The 14,701-nt window shown below is 28.9% G+C and overlaps 2 protein-coding genes across 8 annotated transcripts in view; one reads left to right on the top strand and one right to left on the bottom strand.

Moving 5' to 3' along the window:
• The window catches only part of LOC143902823 (uncharacterized), a 243,254-nt gene that overhangs the window by 146,513 nt on the left and 82,040 nt on the right, over nt 1–14,701 (bottom strand). For all 3 annotated transcript variants that reach the window (XM_077416003.1, XM_077416002.1, XM_077416004.1), the window contains exons 3-4: nt 3,699–3,787; nt 2,965–3,093 (exon numbers count right to left, since the gene is read on the bottom strand). In XM_077416003.1, the coding sequence (XP_077272129.1) occupies nt 2,965–3,093; nt 3,699–3,787 (218 nt within the window). The remainder of the gene's footprint in view (nt 1–2,964; nt 3,094–3,698; nt 3,788–14,701) is intronic.
• Nucleotides 2,020–14,662, top strand: LOC143902830 (uncharacterized). Of its 5 annotated transcripts, none has more exons than XM_077416017.1 (7): nt 2,020–2,375; nt 9,901–10,086; nt 10,205–10,270; nt 10,353–10,433; nt 11,438–11,524; nt 11,660–11,719; nt 11,973–14,662. In XM_077416017.1, the coding sequence occupies exons 2-7, from the start codon at nt 10,016–10,018 to the stop codon at nt 12,190–12,192; spliced, it is 585 nt and encodes a 194-aa protein (XP_077272143.1). In that variant the 5' UTR covers nt 2,020–2,375; nt 9,901–10,015; the 3' UTR covers nt 12,193–14,662. The 5 variants fall into 5 exon arrangements, with proteins under 5 accessions (XP_077272143.1, XP_077272142.1, XP_077272140.1 ...); XM_077416016.1 differs by lacking the exon at nt 2,020–2,375 and adding an exon at nt 8,753–9,759 and having other exon boundaries at nt 10,208–10,270; nt 10,356–10,433; XM_077416014.1 differs by lacking the exon at nt 2,020–2,375 and adding an exon at nt 8,754–9,759 and having other exon boundaries at nt 10,208–10,270.

The raw sequence follows: 14,701 nt of genomic DNA, 5'->3' as shown, positions 1-14,701 counted from the left end.
AAAATATAAGTAATTTATCTGAGACTATTTATTTATTATTGAAAAAATTAATAATTATTCTTCACTAATTATTAATTTTCAAATAAATAGTAATTTATTTTTAATAAACTATCAATTATTTTATTAATAAAAAATTTATTTCTACTAATTACCAGTTAACAAAAGAAATTAATTTACTTTTACCTAAATACTAACTTTCACAAACTCAACTAGAAATTTTTTTCTGACAAATTACCAATTCTTTGTATCACTTCTCACAAAAATTAAAGGAACACTAAAATCTTTAAAAATAGGCAAAATTCAAGCAGCTGTAACTTTTGTTAAAAATGAACAAAATTTAAATTAAAAAAAAAAAGAATTTTTTAAAGCTTGAAATCTGTACTTTCGAAAGGTTACTATTATTTTTTAGTTTCTGTGAGTTTAATAATTTTTACATATAGAAAACTACGAGCTGGACAAAATAGAAAATTTTCTTTTTACTATGTGGGCCTGTTACGTGCACAAAAAAATCTGCAAACATTTTCGACTTTTTAACGTGACAGCTTAAAGTTTTTCTTGCAAAATCTTTTTTTAAAAATGTTTTTACGATTTTTTGTTACTGATTTATCGCGGATTGAATAAGAAATGAGCATTTTGACTTTGATTGCTCGTAACTCTCTTAAAAAAATCATTGTATCGCAATTTAAAACAAGCAAAAAAATTATGCAAATTAGAAATTTGCACTTGGCTTCCTCATAGAGGAAGTGATGTCTAATACACATTGGCATCGAAAACTCGAAAAACAACGGTTGATTAGTTTTATATGCGAGCTTTATATGCTCTAGCTTTATATGCGAGCAAAATTATGGACCTTTGATCGCGTATAAAGCTGAATCTAATCAACCAAATCTTAAAAAATTATATATGAAATAGGGGTAGAAAAGACTGAAAAATATAATAGAAATATTAAAAATTGTTAATAATAAAGGGGTTACCGATTTTTCAATACCAACCCTCCTTGAACGATACTATATCAATTAAAAAAAAATTAAGCCCGATATCTCAATACTTGCGCAAGCTAGAACAACCACAGACATTTAAAAAAAAAGGAAAAAAAAATTTTTTAAGAACTCTTTTACCGATCATTGCCAAATTCAATACCAACCTTCCTTGAATGATACTCATCTATCAATTAGAAAAAAAAAAAAAACAGCCCGATATCTTAATATTTGCGGAAGTTAGAGCAACTACGGATATTTCTAAAAAAATTCAAAATTTTTTTTAAAAAGAACCCCTTTACCGATCATCGCCAAATTCAATACCAATTTTCCTTGAATGATACTCTATCGATTAAAAAAAAAACAGCCCGATATCTCAATATTTGCGGAAGTTAGAGCAACCACGGGCATTAAATCTGACATACATACACACAGACATTTTTTTTAGGCGATATTTCAACGTTTTACAACGATCTGAACATATTGGCAGAAAAAACTCAAAAATCAATCTCTTCGTTGGTTTCTTCTACCCCTATTTCATATATAAATCATTTAAATTTGGTTGATTAGACCCGACTTTATACGCAATCAAAGGTTTATATACTAAATTTACGAAAACAGAGCTTCCTCTATGAGGAAGCAAAACAGATTCTTAAAGCTGAAATTTTGCTCTATTGAACGGTATAATTGCCAAATTTTTTTACATAACATGTAGATATGATACAAATGGATAAAGAGTCAAAGATAGGATATTAAATTTCCATAATAATTATCAGACTATGTATAGTCTACTGTTAGTTATTATAATAACATTTTTACATACCATCGTTCAATCAAGACATTTAAAGCAAATAACAATTTATCGTAAATATGAGGACAAAAATAATGAATAATAATTTATTCAAACCTATTTTTCTCAATAATAGGAAAACGTTATGTTAATTTTCTAAATACACAAATATGTTAAAAGAAATCTTACTGCATATTATATCTGTGATTACATGACAATACTCTGGCATATTTTAGCCAAAGTAATTTTTAATTGGCAGAGTTCCAAATCCACTTTTAAAAAAGACGTGTTACCTGAGTGAATTTCGTTTGTATCGTAAAATTGAAGCCTCTTTTCCGCGATGCCGATTGGCTATCTCGATTGATTGCCGCGCCGCGAGCTTGCTTCATCCCGTATGAGGGACTGTCATCGCGGAGTGTGGCGAGTTTCGTGCGTGTAGTGCGTCGTGTGTGTCATGATGTGACAGCTCGCGTCGTGTCGCGAGGTTAATATTATTATTAATGTGATCTCTCATCATTATTATAAATATGAAATCGCTTAATTCTGAATTTCGGTCGCGTCACGCAAAGATCGAAGTGCCACGCGAAATATCAGCGGATCGGAGATAGGTAATTATAGTGACTCCTCCTCTTTTAAAAAGGGCATGTCGTAGGTATTGTTGTCACTTTTCCACGATGCCGATTGATTCTCTTGCTGCGCTTACTTCATTTGCAGCTGTCATTGTATACTTTGACAGTTGTGTGTATCAAGGCGGGTTAATAGTGTAATAGTAATAGCATAACGTTAAAGCTAAATAGCGCGCGCGAAGCGCGCGCGTCTGTAGTGTCTAGTAAATAGATAGATTGCATAAGTCTTGTTGTTTAGCTCGCTTGTCAGATTGCATTAATAGAATAATATCATGTGCATGTATTTATATAAATAGAGAAATATATTATTTTAACAGAATACAATTTAATTTAAATGTAACAAAGAAATTTTCGAAAGTTATTTTTTAATTAATATCTTTTTAACAGAAATATAATTTAGATATTTCACATAATTACATAAATATCAATGTAATAATTGTCTAAATAATACCATTTAATTATCCAAATATCAAAAGTATAAAAAAATAATAAATCTTTCAAGAAAAAAATTAATAAATCATAAATAATAATTAAAAGTAAATTTGAATGAATAAAAAATCGGTCTACTCACCTGTATGTTGTTTAACTCGTCTTCGTATCGTCTAAGTCGGGAAACTTCTGTCTTTAGATTTTCTATTTCTGCTGTAGCAGCTTTTAAATGATGCGTTTTTTCTTCTACTTCCTGCTCTTTGGCCAACAACTAGAAAAAAATCATCATAAATTTATAATATATTAAAATATTATAATTACTATAATATATATAAATTATATAGTTTGCAAAAATTATGGTAGGTATAATTAAAAAACGATTTCTTGTATAAAAATAAATTTAAAATATAATCTTGTCATACTTTACTGTTTGTTATTTAAAAAATTAAAAAATTGCTTTTAAATTTTCATTTTTTAAATAATAAATCTTAAAAAAAATATATATATATATATATTTGTATATAATGTACTTCATGATACGTATGATGCAAGAACAATCTACTTGAGAATATAACATATATGAATCAAGAAAAAATATAAAAGTATAATTTTCTAATTTTTACAATCAATTTGCTTCTAATCGAACCTCATATAAAATATTTATATATATCTATATATTCCATATCTAAAGTTTTATATTTCAATTTAATTTTGCATGAGAAATAATCTCTTTCGTTTTTATCATTTCTGTTACACTCTTTATACTCTCATTTATGATAAAAAATTCCATGCAAATATAAATTGTTTAACTCTCAAACAGACTAAGGACGAGAAATTATAATTTACATATTAACTATTACTTAAGATAAAACGTACAAGATGTTTAACTTTTGCCATCTCCTGTGTTTGAAAACCTTCCAGTTGTTCTGCATCTTCTTGAAAGCTGTATAACTTCTTTTTATATTCTAGAAAAAATAGTAAGATAATATTCAGAATATTGACAAAAAATAATCAAAAAGATAATCAAACTTTAAGAACATGTTTTTTCATCAAACAAAACAAAAAAATCCTAATAATTATTGCTCTAAAATCTATTTATTTCACAGTTGCAAGCAAATTTTTACAAACAAAAAAAATTACTTTGATCTGTACCACAGACGTTCATATATTTCATATCACAGTACACAATTCGGCATTGTTTTATATTAAATATTAAACATGTCAAAAATTTTAAATTTATTGATTTTATATAGGCACATATATTATATGTCATATATGCTGAAAAAGCTCGATTATAAAATCCTATTCGGTCTAATAAGATTAAATTGTGTTTTTAAACCTATATTTTCCATTAAAACATAATTACTCTCAAATCGGTTGTATTTTGTTGAATTGGAACTTATGCCAATATTAGTATAAATAAGTTTCTATGGTTTGGAATCAAATTCCATAGAAATATTCACATTCCGTCCTGTATGTTTTAATATGTCTATATTGGTTCCGATTACATATGGCATAAGTTCCAGTTCAACAAAAGTACAATCGATTTGAGCGTATAAATTATGTTTTAATAGAAAATGCAGGTTTAAAACACAATTCAATCTTATTAGACCAAATAAGATTTTTTAATAGTTTTAATCGAGTTTTTCCCAATTTTGTGACGTGTCACCCAAACATACAGTTATGCAAATAATTGTAGAATTACATGTGTTAATGTTATTAAATTAAAATTTTAATTAAATGTAGAGTATGAATGAACTCTCGGTCTACTGCACGCTCGTTTTCACAGTGTTACCACTTGTTGAAAAAAAATTCAGTCTCATTACTTTATAGACAGACCACGTATATGTACCCAGTAGGTAAGCAAAATGACAGCAGTCTGTCGGCAGATTGGTAACATATTTAATCAGACATGTCAGCAGATTGACATTAAGGTAGTTGTATCGCGACAGTATTAGTCAAAAATAATGGTCACACTGCAATACGATAATGTACGGAAAACTCTACTTATCTATGTAAGACTTTTGACTGAGCTTGTACTGTTTTTACTGTTTTCACTCGCGTCAGTAATGTCAGTATACCATCGAGATAAACTCGCGACGCTCGCGTTAGTATGCTATCGAGGTTATTTTGAATAAATAGAAGAAATAGAAGCAAAAATATCTGTTGAACATTACAAAGGAAGATTAATGAAAAAAAAGTATTAAAAAAAAGACATAAAGCTTTAGCGGCAATGTCTAAACTACATATATATCTAATCTTCATATGCGCAGTGTTGCAAGATTTTTACAGGTTAACTGTCGTATGCGTCCACCGCTATGAGAAATTGTGTACTTTGTGTAACAATTGCTTCAAAACTAAATAGATAAGGGTCTTGTACTTTTGTAAGAATATTTTTACAAGTCTCTTTTGTCATCTCTTTGTTTTTCATTAAAATCCTATGAGTAGTTTGATCGCTACAATTACAAACGTGATATAGGAAGCCGTTTTCGTCCTACGATACATGTAAAAAGTGCTAAGTTTGATTTCCATTATTTCAACTTTGGTATAGTCAAGCTTTTTCTACTTGCACGTGTGTATAGAGCGTGTTTACATTAATATGCTGTTCAAATTTTAAAAGATTCCTATGAAAATGGGTTTTGTGACACAACTACCTTAATTGCATTCGTATTCAACTTATGTTCTGCCAGCAGAATCTGTTAATATAATCAGACAAAGGATTGACAGTAGAAATCTCGCAGACAGAGCTTACTGACAGGCAATGTGAGCAGATAAGCAGCAGAAATAGCGCAGAGTCTGAACAGTTCCAGCAGGATCTGCTCGATTTCTGTCACTAATCTGCTGTCTGATTATGTTAGCAGATTTTGTTATACGTCTATTGGCGTTCTGTCGACATTATGTGATATATCAGAACCGGCATCAAATCTGTAATCTTTCTGACGACAAACTTTGTAGTAGATACTTTGCAAAATCTGCTTTTGACAGACTTGGCTTTTCTGTGTGATAGCTTTAGCACACACTCACATAACTCATATATATATATATACACATATAAAGGGTTTTTTAATAATGACAGAACAAAATGGATAGTAAATCTATTCCAAAAAAATATTCCAAAAAACATATCACAGTTCTTAAGTTTAGGAGATGGTTTACCCGTGTTACCAATTATGATAAAAAGGATAGATTACGCATTACTTTAGGTACCATAAAAAATGTCGAGATTAATAGTTACAAAATACCGCCAGATGCTTCTAATGGTATACGGAGTGCAATAGTATCGTCATTACAAACTTTCTTTAATAAAGATACACATATCAATTATTTAGATCAATTTATTTTTAATGAACACAAAAAGTGCAAAAATTTTACAAAATAATCAGGAAGTATTGGTTACAAAAGCTGACAAAGGCCAGATTACTGTGATTATGAACAAAAGTGATTATATTAACTAAATGACTTCTCTCCTTGAGAATGAATCCACGTATAAATAATTAAATAAGGATCCAAACAAAAAGTTAATGTTGAAACTCAACCAACTAGTTAAGATATAGCACGAAAGTGAGATCATCGATGATCACACTTTCTATCGATTAAGGTGTACTAATGGCAATCTCCCACAATGTTATGGATTGCCAAAGGTTCACAAAAATGGTTTCTCTTTACGCATTATCATTTCGTTTTAACGCGGGAAGCCTGGAATAAGATTTTTAACTAAGAAAATAAAAAAATAACATTTTCGATGAAGAGTAATGTGTCACTTAGGTTCTTGTTCTGGTCTTAAAAATTTTGTTCTGAGTTGTTCTACGCGCATTATAAATATGTTCTAAATCGACAGTTTTGTAAGTCATTTTGTTTACAAATAAATAGCCAAAAACTGTTATTTCCAAAATTTTTCTTTTTCAAAATCTCTTAAAGTTTTTGACCAATCAAACTAATACTTTGGAACAATATTTAGAACAACTAGAACAATCTGGAACAACCTTCAACAGTTCGATTTTCGAGAAATGGGGTGCCAGATCAGAAAATTGTTTTTATTAATTTTCCGCGAACATTTTTATTTTAAAAATTTGATTTTCTGGAACAATTTAGAACAAGTCTAAAACAACCCAGAACAATTTTTAGAATTTAAAAATTTAAAAAATGGAGTGCTAACTTCACACAGGTTTTATCGGATAGGTTATGATGAGTGTGATGCTGTGTATTTTAGGCAGACGAAACGTCATTTACAAACGCGTATAAAAGGGCATTAGAATGAATAAAAAAACATGAAAATAATCATTCTGTGATAAGTAAACATCGAGTCTCATATGGACATAATTTTAATTGGTCAGAAGCTTCAATACTCCACAAAGAAACAAATACCAAAAAGAGAAAAATAGTGGAAATGTTCTTCATAAAAAAACATACTAATACAATCAATTTTCAAAAAATCACGGACAATTTAAATCCCATATATGATAATATCATCTAAATAATATAAGAATAAGTAATGTTGATAATTATAACCTTCCAGTGTTCGCTAAAAGTTTAAAGTATCGCGTAACTGCGTCAGTCAAACGTTAACTGTCTTCGTGTAAACATGCTCTGTGTCGAAAATCACATAATGTTTTATACGACATATATAGACGATTGGGTGGAAATAATCAAAAACTTATTAATCAAACGACCATCGCTAGATATTACATATGTGAATATATTTTTAAGACTATAACTTTAATTTTATTTGATACATATACTTTATATTTCACTCATTTACGGTTGTTTATTACAGTTTATCAATTATGACCTTTTTTGTGAGAATCTTCATAACAAAAGATGTCTAATGTGATACCAAAAATATTTATAGATTATTTGAGAAAGACCTAAACCCCGAGGGTCGAAACGTCATGACGTTTATTTTTAATTACTTTTGCCAAAGGTTGTTAAAATAAATACTTCTTTTGTTATTAAATATTGGCAGAACAAATTATGTATTGTATATTCTATACACCCGGGAAAAAAGGATTAGATCTGACCAAATCAAATTTCATCTGGTCAGATATGCTCAGATATGGCTTGTTTTGTCTGCGCAGATCTGGTCATATATGTTCATATATAACTATATATAACAATATATAGAGTGTAATCTGATCTTTGACGGTTCAGATCGGGCCATATCTGTTCAGATCGAACCATATCTGTGACTGAATTTCATCGAAACAGTTCAGATCTGACTATATCTGTTTAGATATAACCATATTTATATTCAAATGCGATCCAAAATATGTTACATCTGACCATATCTGTCCAGATATAAGTCGAACTGAATTTGTGTTTGATCGAAAACTGTTTAGGTATGACGATATCTGGTTGTTTAACTGTAATAAATTAAATATTCGATGATAGATATTCGTCTAATGTGATATTTAAATATATAAATATAAATTTATTTATACGTAGCAAATTAACGATATTCAATTAAATATCTTTGATTTAATTATATAAAAATAATTTATGATAAAGATATAATTTGCAGAAAAAAAGTATTTTTTATAAACAAAAAAATGTTAGTTAAGTATTTGTTATAAAAGTATTTTCATCAATTCGCCTTATATTTAAAATACAAAAGACAATTACAGAAATATGTTATTTCGTACATTGTAAGCTTACAGATGATGGATAAACAAAAGTAAAAAAATTCTCAATTTGATTATTATTTAATAACTAGATTATATTTAAATTTTTTATTAAAGTTATTTGGAGACTTGCATAAATAATTACCAACTTGAATAAAAATTATTAGAGACTACATTTTTTACTTTAATTAATAGATAAAAATTATTTACTAGTTATATAGGGTGTAACAAAAAGGTCGAAAATCTGTTATTGTAAAAATAAAACAGAAAAAAATTATTTAAAAAATTTGATTGCATTTTGTGGACACAAATTCAATTTTGCAAAATTGCAAATGTAAAGATTAATAAAAATTAACATTATTATTTGATTCCTTTCATTATTCTACGTATAAAAGTATGAAGGTAAAGTTATCAAAAAGTGAATACTTTATGAGATATCTCATATTTTATATTTAAAAGTTATTTCATCATGAGACAAAATTTAAAATATTTCAGGAAATTGTTAACAAAAGGGAGCTTTATCTTAGTGTTTTGAAAATGTCTCGACAAGCGTTACAAGAATATGACATAAAAAATAAGGGTCCCCGTTTTTAAGAATTCAATATGACCTTGATGTGACTTTTTCAAGATCGTTCAAAATCAAATCAATATCACTACATAATGGATAACTTGGTACCCTACAACTTTTATATAAAACATTTCTTTCAAAAACGTCATCCTTTCGAGATAATTCAGTGTCCCGACCTTTTTGTTGTACCCTTGTACAAATGTCGGATCATCCGATAGATGGCATTCGATAAGATCCGTTTCTCGTATTTAAAATATGATAAACGATAGTATAAGAATGGTATATAAATCAAGTGTACGGTCACAGTATATACAGTAGCGCAACTCCTCTGATTTCGTGTTGGCCAAAACAAATTGCGCATGCGCGAAATAAAGCACTACCTCTGTCTCTTTTCTTTTTACTCTCTTTCCTTTTCTAACGGATTTAGAGGCACATTTAAATGCTAAGGCGTTAAAGTGCTATAGACAGCTATAGATTGACTTGATAAAAGTCGGAAAAAAAATTGTGTGAAATGTGTGATTGTAAAGTGTGTGATTGTGAAGACATTTGTGAAGTGATTGTGAAGTGATTTGTGTATTGGAAGTATAGGAAGGAAAGTTAACCTGTATAAATTTTATACAGGTTTTCTTTTCTTTGAGAGCACTTTGATCTTAGTTTTGTTTCAGATTTTTTGCTACAAGAAGGAACTAGAAAATGGAAAAAACCATTAAAAACTTTAAAAAAGAAAGTCATTAGTGTGCAGTGACAGGATGTATGAGCACCATAAATGTGGAAAAACGACATTTCTTCCTCTTTCCAAAAGAACATGATAGATACAAATACTATTTTAATAATTGTTTACATTATTATTTCATTATTTGCGTAATTTAATTAATTATTCTGACATATACAGGTGGTTGGCATGGGTTCAAGCATGCAGAAGATCAGACTTAATACCGAAAGGCCCCGAGTATGCTCACCGCAATTGTCGATTGTGCCATGTACATTTTGAGGAAGATAAATATAAAATGGTCAAAAGTCGAGCTCGCCTTCATCCAGATGCTGTACCAACAAGATGTTTAGAATTCACTAATAATAAGTAAGTTTTCATATATATTAGTTTTAATTACTTTTTATTTGGAAAATCTATAGTTTTGTGATACTTCAGAATATTTTTGATAGTAATATAAAATAATTAAAAATATACTTTTTTACAGCAGTACTACAGCTTCTACAGTATCAACGGATGTAATAGTATTAATGGAATATGAAAACAATAATGTGTAAGCTATTTTTGCATTTATCATAAAAATATTAGAAAAATTAAATTTAAATTAACACATAACTCAAATCAACTTTTTCCAGAAGCACAATAATGGACAACGATGAGGCTTTGAACATTGAACAACACATGTCAATGGACACTGTACAAGAAGAAACAACAAGGTGCGTCAAATAAAAAAAAAATATATATATATATATATATATATATATATATATATATATATATATATATAGGAAAAAAAGGCTCTTGTCCCCTAGGTCCTTAATTCTCTCCATCCATCATAAAAAGAATTTATAGTAAAGGGGATAAGAGGCTACAAGGGTTCGCAAGCATCCTGTAAAATTTCAGTCTGCTTCAGTCTGCTGGTAGCAATCAAATGCAGAAATACTCAAATCAATGAAGAATTTAAAATATAAAAAAATATAAGAAATATCTACAACTCTTTTTTCTATTTTTGAATTTATAATATTTTATAACATAGTTAACTTCAAAAAAGATGTATAAATTCTTTTATATTTTTTCAATTATTTTAATGATGTGTATAAAATAGTCTACATGTCTGTTCCGGCATCGAAATTATTGTCCCGTAATCCACACGAAACGTTCGTTGGAAGCATCGCCACAATTCGTTCATTTTGCAGATCATCGCGAACGCTTTCGAAACGAAACACTTGGCTTAAACAAACACGTGATCGTCACCAGTATACACAACTTCTGCATTTGGTTGCTACTAGCAGACTGAAGCAGACTGAAATTTTACAGAATCCTAGCGGGCTTTTGTGGCCTCTTGTCCCCTCCACTATAAATTCTTTTTATGGTAGACGGAGAGAAGGACCTAGGACAATAGCCCTTTTTTCTTAGAAAAGTTTTCTTATATGATGTACGAAATATGCACGTGTTGAGTTTAAAAACTAAAATCGATCGGTTTAGATATATGGAAATAGATTACGCGCGTTGCTCTTCTAATAACATTGAATAATATCGATTTTACGTATCATTTCTATCTTCAAATATTCGATTAATTATTTGAAGTTATTTTTACAAGTGATTTTGTCCAACGTGAAATATAATTTCATGTTTAATAATCGTCACAATTACCACACATTTTATATACAAATATTAAAACCAAAATTCTAATAGCTCATTTAACTCGATTTTTTTGTAGCAATACATGTTTCAACGTTGGAACGTTTGAGATGGATCTGGATGTACAGATTGCAACTCCAACAACAAGCAGAGAAAAAAATAACAGGTAATAATAAAAGACCAGTAATTATTTTCATAAACACTTACCAAACACAATATATATAATAATTTTTTTTCAATGTTTGGAAAATATTTGAATATTGTAATAAAAATAACATTCTTTTAATTATACCTTTTGCAGTAACTTGCAATTACCTGAACCTGAACGTGTAATGAATAATGATGCTGAAATTGCTGGACCGTAAGTTTTATTTATTTTACTTCAATCTATATATCTCTTTAGCCCGTATATCAGACTACGGATTGGGATTGAGATTGGATTAAAATTTAATCAATCAGAACAGAGAAAACTGATCTCAAGTTTAGTAAACTTTGCTCTGATAAAATTTCAATCCAATCTTAATCCCAATCCGTAGTCTGATACGGGCTTTACTGTATTAATTTATCATCTGTTTTTGCAATCTGTAAGAAATGTAAATATTTTGTGTGCGCAGGAGCACATCTGGCACATGTACAAAGACCCAGCAAGCAAATATGTCTTCCGACAATTCTCCTCGAAAGACGAAACTGAGATTGAAGAATAAGAAGTTGAAAGCGCAAGTTAAAAGTCTGCGAGAAACGATTAGACGGTTACGAAAAGGTAAAGTGCCTAACTCCAAAAAAAAGCAGCAAATGCGGAGGATGCGGATCAGTTTGAGACTCTGCGTACATTAGGAAGTAAGTTATTACCTGTAAGGTTTGCAAGATTGTTGTCGGCACAAATTGATGCGCAAGTAAAACGTAGTCGTGGTAGAAGGTACAATCCTGAATTTAAGAAATTCGCATTATGTTTATATTTTTTAAGTCCGCACGAAACTATAGATAATTGAAGAAATCAATTCCATTACCCTCAATACGTTGTTTACAATCATTGACTCAAACGTGGAATATTGCACCTGGTTTAAATAATAAAATTTTTGATACTTTAGCATTAAAATTAAAGTCATTGCCTCCGATGGATAGATTGTATTTTATGCGCGGATGAGATGAGTTTAAAATTTCATTTATTTTATAATGTATCGCGAGATGAAATTATATTGGGTTTGAGGATAATGGATAGAAAAAATCATCTGTACCTGCAAAAAACATTTTTGTTATAATGGCACGTAGCATTGCAGGAAATTGGAAACTTCCTTTATGTTATTGTTTTGTCGAAAGTACATGTCGGAAGCATGATTTAAAAAGTATAATATTTGAAACAATAATTAAATTAAGAATGAGTGGTGCAACAGTACATGCATTAGTAACATATATGGGATCTAATTTTATCCATTTATCTCGCGAGCTAGGAATTTCGACAAAAAACTCAATCTTTTTAGTTGAGGAGGAAGAAGTACTTTACATTTTTGATACTCCTCATTTATTAAAAGCAACACGCAATAATCTCCTGAAGCATGATTTTCAGTTTAATAATAAAATAGCATCATGGACTCACATTGTTCAATTTTATATGAAAGATAGTAAACAATGGATAAAATTAGCACCTAAATTAACGAAATGCCATATTGAACCCAATGGTTTTCAAAGAATGCAAGTGAAACTTGCTTGCCAAGTATTTAGCAATCGTTGCGCTGCAGGCATGTGTACACAAATGTCTCACGGTTCACTTCCAAGTGAAGCAGTTGGAACCATTGATTTAATAGACCATTTCGATAAATTATTTGATATTTTGAATTCTTTTACTGCAAGTAGCCCTAAAAAATATGGTAAAGTTTTTACCGGAAGCAAAATACAACAACAGTTTTTAGAAGAAATGATATGCTTTTTGAAAAGTATTAAAGTCATTGATAAAAAAGGTACTAATGTAAAAGTAAGATGTTTTGAATGCTGGCAGATAACGATTAAAAATATAATAAAACTTTGGAAAAAATTAAAATGTTACAATTTTCCATACTTGAAAACACGTAGGATTAATCAAGATTGTCTCGAAAATTTTTTTGGTTCGATTAGACAACAAGGTGGTAATTCTTTAAATCCAACACCTATACAATTTTTACGCGCTTTAAAAAAACTGTTCAGTAACATTTCTGAAACATCCAGATACGCAAAATTGTGCTCCAGATGGAGATGATATGTTAAGTCTAATTGGGACACCAAATTCTACTTCATCTACCGTATCTGAATCTGTTCCATCTTCAACGCGTATAATTTTAGACATCCCAAATCATGATTATTATACAATGGATTTGCCAGAAGAAAATGCATTTAAATATGTATGTGGGTACCTAACAAGAAAATGTTTAGAAATACATTCATGTGATACATGTATAGACTATGTAAATAAAAGCAAGGCTACTTTTGATGATACAACGTTATATTCTTCATTTCGAGCTTATGAAAACAATGAAACAAACATGTTCGATGTTCGGGAACTTAAATGTAGCAAGCGATGATTTCTGTTTATATATACATAAGTTAGACGAAATATTTGTGACAAATTTTGAAAAAAATTGTTTTCAGAAAAATATTGGCAGTTACTTTTATTTCAGCTTGTGCAAAATATAATTTTTGAACCGCCGTGTCCGCATTTTCCTAAAATATTTCTTATCAAATTATTTTTAAGTATGCGTATTTATTATACATTATCAGAACATAACAAATCATGTAAGAAGAAAGAAAGTAAGAGAAAAAATAGAAAACTTATAAATATTCTACATTTATAAAAAAAACTTTTTTGATCTTCACTTTTTATATCTGTATCTAAGCCTTGTTTTTATAAATATTTATGTAATTATATATTCTTATATTTATATTAATTATTACTATTATTATATTATTTTTGATTTTGTCTGTCTCTCTTTTCGATTTGTATCGAGGTGGATCGAGTAGCTGAGATACGAATAGATGAGAGAGGTTGGTGAAAAGAAGCTGAAGAAGTTTGTGTATTATTATTAGTATTACAATGCGCGAATTATATATTTAGTTTTTAATATTAATAATCCATGCAATTTTTTTTATTGTGCAATAGCTTAGCATTATCAGTAAAGTTTTCAATAATATGTATTCCATTATTTGTAAAAATTTATTTAAATATTTATAAAATGTAAAAATTTTATTAATATATATTAACTACATATTATTGTATCATTAAAAAATTGTGTTTATTACTACACACACACAAAATGTATAATATATTTAATATGTAATATATTGTAAAATGTGACATGTTTTATAAAAATAAATA

The sequence above is a fragment of the Temnothorax americanus genome, unplaced genomic scaffold (genome assembly GCF_048541705.1).
Source record: "Temnothorax americanus isolate GAGA-0224 unplaced genomic scaffold, ASM4854170v1 Scaffold40, whole genome shotgun sequence".
Classification (NCBI taxonomy): domain Eukaryota; kingdom Metazoa; phylum Arthropoda; class Insecta; order Hymenoptera; family Formicidae; genus Temnothorax; species Temnothorax americanus.
The sequence above is the reverse complement of the archived record's forward strand: the minus strand, read 5'-3'. Positions and strand labels throughout refer to the sequence as shown.